The sequence below is a fragment of the Musa acuminata genome, chromosome BXJ3-4 (genome assembly GCF_036884655.1).
Source record: "Musa acuminata AAA Group cultivar baxijiao chromosome BXJ3-4, Cavendish_Baxijiao_AAA, whole genome shotgun sequence".
Classification (NCBI taxonomy): Eukaryota; Viridiplantae; Streptophyta; class Magnoliopsida; order Zingiberales; family Musaceae; genus Musa; species Musa acuminata.
This window is the reverse complement of record NC_088352.1, coordinates 32050781-32060623: the sequence shown is the minus strand read 5'-3', so window position 1 is coordinate 32060623 and position 9843 is coordinate 32050781. Positions and strand designations below refer to the sequence as shown.

The 9843-nt window shown below is 38.0% G+C and overlaps 1 protein-coding gene across 1 annotated transcript; it reads left to right on the top strand.

Moving 5' to 3' along the window:
- The first annotated feature begins 8953 nt into the window (after nt 1–8953).
- Nucleotides 8954–9579, top strand: LOC135635296 (uncharacterized). The gene has a single exon (XM_065146274.1). It carries the CDS (start codon nt 9003–9005, stop codon nt 9405–9407), a length of 405 nt encoding a protein of 134 aa, XP_065002346.1. The 5' UTR covers nt 8954–9002; the 3' UTR covers nt 9408–9579.
- The last annotated feature ends 264 nt before the right edge of the window (nt 9580–9843 follow it).

Genomic DNA, 9843 nt, shown 5'->3' with positions numbered 1-9843 from the left:
CAGTGTAGAGAACTGGCTTCTCTTTCTTAAGTACTCTCTGCCTCCCTCAACATATTGAGGAGCTTTGGGAGAGTCACCACAAGCTTGTTCATATTAAAATTCATTATGAACTGTGAAAAGGAATCTGGTAGGGACTGAAGCACAATGTCCACACACAAGTTATCCACTAGGACCATTCCTAGACCTATGAGTTTCTCTATCCACTCAATCATCTTTAGGACATGGTTTTGAACCGGTGTCCCCTCAGTCATCCTAGCACGGAAAAGGCTCTTGGATATCTCATATCGTTGAGTCCTTCCCTGTTCCTCAAACAATTTGCGGACATGTAGGAGAATGGATCTGGCATCCATCTTTTCATGTTGTCTCTGTAACTCAGGAGTCATAGAGCCCAACATATAGCACTGAGCAAGAGTGGAGTCATCAATGTACTTCACGTAGTAAGCGATCTCATCCTCGTTTGCCCCTTCTTCGGGCGTAGGCATCACTATATCAAAGACGTACACGATTTTCTCCGCTGTGAGAACAATTCTCAAGTTATGGAGCCAATCCGTATAATTTGGACCAGTGAGGCAGTTGACATCAAGTATGCCACGTAAGGGATTTGAAAGCGATATTTTCTGAAAATAAAGATGCAGCAAAAATGAATAACATACAGATTTTGCAAGAAATAAACTATCAAGATATGGACTTCTATCTTAATATGCTCCCACTATTTTACTAACGAGTCACGCGACACCCTCAGCACATGAAACGGAAGTCTCCGGCAGACTTCTAGTAGGGATCAGGATCCAATCGGTGTCTTAGTGTAACCTCGAGAGACTCGACCAATCACACTAAGCCTAAAAGGTAGGCAACTCTTGCCGATCACAACTCCTTGTGATTCTCGTCCTGTTCGACCTCCGAATCACCATGGCCTCGAGGGACTCGACCAACCATGATGCTCGGTTAAGTCAACACCTTCGTTACAAGATGAGTCTGATTTGATGATATACCCTCGAGGGACTCGACCAAGTATACCATGCCCTCAGGTCACCGGTGACATCTCTATGTCGTAAGCAAGATAGTGAATCGCGATATAGGTGAGTCTCGAGGGACTCGACCAACTCAATCTACACCGGGAATCGGTTCCTACTCATAACGATGGAAGGCCACGTGGGTCAATCTAATTGTCTCACGTTTACCGACTTAATATTATCGAGAGATGTTTCTATTCTTTGATCTCCTAATATGACATGTCACACATATACATATTTAATATATATCTACATCGCATGCAAATATATATACATATCTAGTATGTGTATAAGCAATCACACCAGATGATCATGGACCACAACCTAATATGATTAGGCCCGAGCCAGTAGGCCTAATCACTCACATCAAGATCTATATGTGCAACGGTGCATCTCCATGCCCTGTGATCGTCCATCTCGTCCTCGTCGGTTCCGTCGACATCTTGATGCATCTCCATGCATCACGATCGTCCGTCTCGTGGGTCCTGCTATCGCATCCACGCTCCCGCTACGTCTCGTCATGTGATTACAACTTAATCATAGACACGCAGGCCCGACAATAAACGAGAAATATAATGGAGGCTCGCAGACCTCAATAATAATAATCACAAGTACACACATCACACGGTCCATGATCATCCGTCCACATATCATACATCACATGTATAAATAATCATCATCATGTAGGACTACTAGATAATAATAAAAATAATAATCAACTAAACCTTTTAATTAATTAATATTTTCTGAAATCAGTGATATATAAGGAATTTATGAATTTATAGGGGTATTTTCGTAATTTGGACAAAAGACAGAAACTGGAATTTCTCAAATTCCGAGGGGCAAAACTATCTTTTGCCCAGAAAACCCTTGCCCTGCAGCGACAGGCTCCGCTGCCCTGTGGCGCCTCTGCCCGTGGGCTGCCAGCCCCGCCGGCAGCAAGCCTGCTGCAAGTAGGCCGCCGACCGGCTACTGCAGACGCAGCCCCTGTGCTGCCCGCCTTCGGCTGCGCTTCACGTACGCAGATCGAGGGCAGCAACTGTTGCTGCCCTTTCTCGCTTTTGCGTCAACGATTTTGACGTCAAAATTCTTCCTAAACACAACACACGCAGTTCAAAACTAATCATTCGCACGAACAACCTGGCTCTGATACCACTGTTGGGAAATCATGGGGGCGACATCACATGCGCAGCGGAAGAACAAGAAAACAAAATCCCCGATTCCCAAAAAGATGTTCGTCGTCGTACGAAGATTGGTGCGCAAAATCCGCGAAACTTAAAACTGCTTATAAAGTAGGTTGTGTTACCTAGGGAGATCGTATATCCATGTTTCCTTGCAGATCCTTAGGAGAGGGTGAAGGAGGTCAAGCGTCCTCCTCTCTAGCGGTGATCCACATAGCAGGGTTACGACGACGCTCCTCAAAAACTCCAGGCCTGATCTGAGGTGGAGAGGAAGAGGAGAATAGGAAAGGCAAGCAAAAGCTCTAGCCTATGAGGCTCTGAATCCCTCCTATTTATAGAGGTCCCCTGTCAAACCCTAATGGGTCCTCCCCTAGTGGGTATTGGATCTGCATCCAATAAGATAAGGGCTCCGTCGGATATCTCATATCCGAACCTCTACTCATCGCAATCCCTACCATATGTGTGTGACCCTCTAGGCCCAATATCGAGCTGGCCATGAGTCATACCTGTCAGAACTCCTTCTAACTCAATGAATTATTATCTCTGTAATAATTCACTTGACTCATCGACTACGGACGTACTAGGCCACTACGCCGTAGTCCCCAGACGATACAGGGGAATCTAATCCATTGGACCTGTCTGTCCTCAGTTACCGTGTACCTATAGTCCCTTATCCATCTAATATCCCAGAGACTGTATATCGAGCATGGTGCTGTCAGACCCATATGGTTTCTACTCGAGTCTCTTTCTAATCGGATTCTCTCGGAGAACTCTTTCTCTCTCAACCCGAATGACCCTGGCCAGGGATTTGTCTGAGCAAGAACACATGGGATATTCCTCTCATGACGCCGAGAGTGGATGATCCTCTATCGATACTCAATAGCCCTCGTAAGGTCGACTACCACTCCCAATGACCAGCTGTACTAGATCTGGGACAGCCAAACCTATAAGTCTGGTATCAAAGAGTGGAGCACTCATACAGGACATCCTTGGTGTCTCAAGTCTAAGGACCAGATACACCACTAGGACTATAGAATCGCTGTCTGACAATAAGGCATCATCAACCATCCAGCATTCCGTAAGCGGATCAATCAGTGAACTCATTCTCCAACGAGCACCTATATTGTATCCCTAGTGTCCCTACACGAGCAGCTATGAGACTAGTTGCATCCATCATATGGACGAGTATACAGTACACCAGTCTATCCGGTTATCACGATGTCCCTCTCGAGTAACCTATGACCGGGATCATTTAGGATATGTGTTTAAAGGTGAATCGATCTCATTATCGTGATCTCATCACGATCCGATTCCCATTGCACAAATCCAAGGACATCACAATATATGTATGCATTTATGCAATAGTTATAAAGTGATATACGCCAAAATATAATAAGCAAAAAGATTCTGTATCAAGTCACACGTGCCATCACTCACGTAATTGGCTTGTTGGGCACCTATGACTAGCATATTTCACATTGGTAAAACATGCAATTTAGATTATTAAGCTTCAAATTTTGATATAAGCATGTTTGATTTTATGCAGTTTCTCAGACTATTAATTTCTCTTATATTCAATGTGATATTCCTTAACTTAGTGGTGATAACTATTAGATATGGAAGGAGAGGGTTCTCCTCCATTTAGGGTGGATGGATATTGATTATGCTATTAGGAAAGACGAACCACCTACAGTCACTAATACCAGCACTCCAATTGAGATCACGTTCTATGAGCGATAGGAGCGATCCAATCGGCTCAACGTGATGTTTATTAAAACTAAGATAACTGCTAGCATACGTGATTTTGTTGACCAGCATGAAAATGTCCAAGACTTGCTAAAAGCTATCGATGAACAATTCGTCACTTCGGATAAGGCACTAGCAAGTACCATAATAATGAAATTCTCATCCCTTAGACTCACCAACATAAAAGATGTACGTGAGCACATAATCCAAAAATGAGATATTGCGGTTCAACTTAAGAAACTCGAGGTTAATATGTCAGAATCCTTCCTCGTGCATTATATTCTGAACACCCTTCCACCTCAATATGGCCTTTTAAGATTTCATATAATATACATAAGGACAAATGGTCAATCAATGAATTAATGACCATGTGTGTTCAAGAAGAAGAAAGGCTAGTGATGGAATTGGGTAAGAGTGTATTGGTGGTAACCACTTGCGGGAAGAATAAAATTGACAAAATCCAAGCCAATCATAATGCTCATCAATAGGAAAAAAGCAAAATACCACCCCAAGCTAATATCAAGAAAGAAGCAAAGTGTTTTTTTTTGTAAAAGAAATAGACATATGAAGAATGATTGTATAAAATTCCAACAATGGCTTGAAAAGAAAGGTAAATCATCCTCATATGTGTGTTATGAATATAATATGGTCAATGTTAATATTAACACCTGGTGGATTGACTCTGGATCAATAATCCATATTGTAAACTCTTTGCAGGTTATGCAAAACCTAAGGAAGCCAGTGGGAAGTGAGCAAAGCATCTTATTAGGAAATAAGATGGGCTCACATGTGGAGGCAATTGGAATATGCATTTTAACTTTAAGTAGTGGTTTTGTTTTAAAATTGGAAATGACATTTTATATACCAAGTTTCTCACGAAACTTAATTTTTATTTCCAAACTCATACCATTTGGGTATTCTTTTAATTTTAAAGACACATCATTTCGTTTATTATATAATTCTAATTATGTTGGGAATGGTATTTTGTTTGATGGTCTTTACCATATTTTATTGTAAAATGATAATACTCAAAGTTCAATGTATATTCACGCTGGCATTAAGAGGTATAATATTAACGAAGACTCCTCTATATTATGGCATCGGAGATTACAACATATCTCCATAGAGAGAATTAAGAGATTAGTTAAAGATGGAGTACTTAGTACTCTTGATTTTACTAATTTTAAGACTTGTGTGAACTGTATTAAGGGAAAACAGACCAATAAATCCAAAAATGGTGTTAATAGGAGCTCAAACTTATTAGAGATAATTCATACTGATATATGTTGTCCAGACATAGACATATATGGTCAGAAATACTTCATCTCCTTTAGAGATAATTACTCACGATATATATATATATATATATATATATATATATATATATATATATATATTTATTTATTTATTTCATAACAAAAATGAAGCATTGGATACCTTCAAAGTCTTCAAGGCTGAAGTTGAGAACTAATATAGTAAGCAAATTAAAATTATGAGATCAGATAGGGGTGGAGAATATTATGGTAGATATACTGAAAATGGACAAGCACTTGGTTCTTTTGCTAAGTTTCTTCAAGAACATAGGATTATTGTCCAATATACTATGCCTGGTTCTCCAGACCAGAATGATGTTGCAGAAAGAAGAAACCAAACATTATTAGACATGGTGCGGAGTATGCTTAGCAACTCCAATCTTCCTAAGTTCTTATGGATTAAAGCACTAAATATATGTATTAAACCAAGTTCTAACTAAAATTATCCAAAAAATACCATTTGAATTATGGAAAGGTTGGAAACCGAGTTTGCGACATATGCGCATTTGGGAATGTCCGTCTGAAGTCAGGATATATAATCTACAAGAGAAGAAACTAGACCCGAGGACTATTAGTGGGTATTTCATTGCATATGCCGAAAAGTCCAAAGGTTATAGGTTCTATTGTCCATCTCACACAACTAGGATTGTGAAATCAAGAAACGCTAAATTTCTTAAGGATGATGTGATTAGTGGGAAAAGATCATTTCAGGAACATAGTTTCCTCACATGATCATATAGAATCTAAACCTTCCACATCAAATGATAGATTGGTTATAGTTCATAGCACTCCTCAAGTACAAACTAATGCTGAACAACCAATCATTGAAATTCCATAAGTTGTTGATAATATTCTAATAGATCAAGCAGTTCAGGAATTACAACAAGCTCCTGAATGACTAGTTGAACCATAAGTTCCTCAGGGAACCATTAGTACAACATTAAGAAGATATACTAGAAATAAAAGATCAACAATTCCTAGTGATTATGTTGTATATCTACAAGAATCTGATGGAGCCAAAAATAATCCTGAAATATTTTCACAAGCCATGAGTTGCAAAGAATCAAATTTGTGCCATGATGCTATGAAAGAAGAGAAAAATTCCATGATAAGCAATGGAGTCTGGGATCTTGTAGAGTTACCTAATGAAGCAAAGGCTATTGGTTGCAAATAGATCTTTAAAACTAAGAAAGATTTGTTAGGCAATATTGAGAGATATAGGGCAAGACTTGTTGCAAAGGGATTTACTCAAAAAGAGGGAATCGATTATACGAAGACGTTTTCTCCTGTATCTAAGAAAGATTCTCTACTTATTATTTTGGCATTAGTTGCTCATTTTGACCTTGAGTTGCAATAAATGGATGTGAAAACGGTATTTCTTAATGGAGATATAGAGGAAGAGGCTTATATAAAACAACCTAAAGGTTTCTCCTCTAGTGTTGGTGAACACTTGGTTTGTAAGCTTAGGAAGTCTATATACGGCTTAAAACAAGCCTCTCGCCAATGATATTTTAAATTCTATGAAGTGATTTCTTCATTTGGATTTGTTGAAAATCACATGGATTAATGCATATACCAGAAGGTTAATGGGAGTAAAATATGTTTCCTTGTTTTATACATAGATAATATTTTGCTTGCAACCAACGATAAGGATTTACTGCATGAGGTGAAATAATTTCTTTCTAAAAATTTTGACATGAAGAATATGGGTGAAGCATCTTATGCCATTGACATTAAGATCCATAGAGATAGACCTCGAGACATTTTAGGTCTATCATAAGAAACCTATATCGATAAACTTTTAGAAAGATTTCGGATGAAGGATTGTTCACCAAGTGTTGCTCCCGTTGTGAAAGGTGATAGATTCAATTTGAACCAATGGCTAAAGAACAACTTTGAAAGGGAATAAATGAAAAACATCCCATATGCTTTTGCCATAGGAAGCCTTATGTATGCTCATGTCTGTACTAGACCTGATATTGCATTTATTATGGGGATGCTAGGTCGATATCAGAGTAATCCAGGTATGGACCACTAGAGAGCTACAAAGAAAGTGATGAGGTATCTACAAGGAACCAAAGATTACATGCTTATGTATAGACATACAGACAATCTAGATGTGATTGGTTACTCAGATTTAGACTTCGCTGGTTGTGTTGATTCTCGTAAATCAACATCAGGATATATTTTTATAATGGTTAGTGGAACTATTTCTTGGAGAAGCACTAAGCAGACCTTGACTACTACTTCTACCATAGAAGCTGAGTTTGTCTCCTATTTTGAGGCTTCTTCACATGGTGTATGGCTTAAGAGTTTCATTTCTAGGCTTAGAATCATGGATTTTATTTTTAGGCCATTAAGAATTTTCTGTGATAATTCAGCTGCTGTCTTTATGGCTAAAAACAATAAAAGTGGAAGTCAAAGTAAACACATCGACATTAAGTATTTATCTATAAAAAAACATGTAAAAGAAAAGAAAGTGGTCATTGAGCATATTAGCACTGAATTGATGATTGCTGATCCTTTAACTAAAGGCATGCCACCTCTGAAATTCAAAGATCATGTAGAAAAAATGAGACTTGGTTTCACTTTGTAATGATATTGAAACTCTTATATATTGTGATATTTTCTCATTCATACGCACATTATTTTGAGAAAATATATTATTACTAGATCAAGAATAAACATAAGGTTTATTCATTAAGTAATATTACCACATTAAGATTAAGAAACTAAATACATCGTGATACATGGATGATAATACTCGCTCTTAGAGAACTTATCGCTATGATTCATGTATTTATTTCTTAAGAAAGTTATTCGAGAAAGATTAATTCAAATAATTAAGCTAAACGTATAGATCGAGAATATAATCGTTATTATTAAATATCTTATTTAATAATAATGTAACAGTTCTCATTAAGATTCATAATTCATTATCATGAATTTCTTTATTTATTATGGTTTAAATGATTTTAATTTTTTATTCATTATACATGAAACCGTTATTATTAAATTAAATATTTAATATCATTAAAATTCTTAATTATGGTCCAAACGTTACAAATTTGAATTAATTTTTGAACGTTATGAAAATAGAGAGGAAGAGTATTTGTTATTCTCGATAGACTCTATCTATATATATCTAACCTAAAATGTGTCGGTCGGCATTGTCTAAGAAGGGACAAACCTTTTTATTGTTTATACATTCTAATGTGACCCACCCAACTCAGATTAAAGTACTCATAGGTTGCTGCCTCATTCATGATGATGCTTGCATGAAACACCAACTCATAGGTTCAATATTTTTCACCAAAACCATCGAGTTTTCATGATCACGAAGAATTAGTGCTCCAGTTTGGTCTTACATTTAAATGAAGATGCTTCAAAGGAGAATGCCCATTGATTTAGAATTCGTTCGAATCACACCATCAAGTTGACTAAGAAAGAACTCGACCAATAAGAGTGAGTTGAGATCTATCTATCTATCTTCACTGAATTTTGTTGTAATCTCAATGATGTGTGTCTTTTGAATTCATGCACATCCTTACAAGAAACCTCATGGAAACCACCAAAGGCATCATAAGATTGGCCCCACCATATTAGAGGAATCCAGCATGTCTCCCTTTATGCTGCCCTAAAATGGGGGGTCACACCTTCACTTTACGAACCCAACCCATAATATATACATCACCTTCTCAATCTCTAAGCGTACCGCTAATTCGCCTTCTTTGTGTGTCTCTCTCACCATGGCATATGAAAGAAGACAGTCCTCAGTGTGTGCTGCCTTCACGCTGTCGCCTCTTCCATATCATGTGCTGCTGATACTGCTAATGGTCCTCGGCCTCCTAAGTCTATCATGGTTCTTCCACTACGAGTCCTTCATCGACGACGCAGAGGAGCAAATGAGTTGGGCGCTCCTGGTGATCCCGGTGTTGCTTATCCTTGTCATCCGATGGCTGTCCTCGATCGAGAGGCTTGATGACAGCCTGCTTGGCCTCTTCTCGTACGACCATCGCCGGAGGAGCTACTACAACGGCAGCAACGAACGACCGCAGGTGGGAAGCTCGCCGTGGGGCGTCGCGGCAGTCGTCGTCTTGTTGCTGATCCTCGTCTACTTCCAGTCTAGTTTTCAGGATATGTGGGGGCCTTGATTCTCTCTCTATCTTTCTCACTCTTATATATATATATATATATATATACTTATGGGTTATTAGTGACATTATGATAGCCTAAAAAAGTGGGGGAAGATTTGTAATATATAAGAAACGAGGTGGTTCCACATTTGTTATTTAAATTAATGGATAAAAATTGAAATATTCATCATATGAAAATGAACAACGGGTTTTGTTAACTGAAACACAAACTTAAAATCATTTTGTGTATAATCTCATATAAAAGAATTGTTTTTTTTTTTATGCCCTTAAGATCGAGAAATATCAGCAGCACACATTCTCTTCCCGTCAAAAATATTGAGATATATAAGATAGTTAGTTATAAATCAATTAGTTTTCAAAGTGTTTCTTTCATTTTATTAATAGAATTTTTTTGTCCTCTAAATGTTCCTCAAATCTAAATATCCTTACCAAC

What these genes read in the sequence shown, in the direction of transcription:
- LOC135635296 (XM_065146274.1), top strand. Translation starts at nt 9,003, where the DNA reads ATGGCATATGAAAGAAGACAGTCCTCAGTGTGTGCTGCCTTCACGCTG.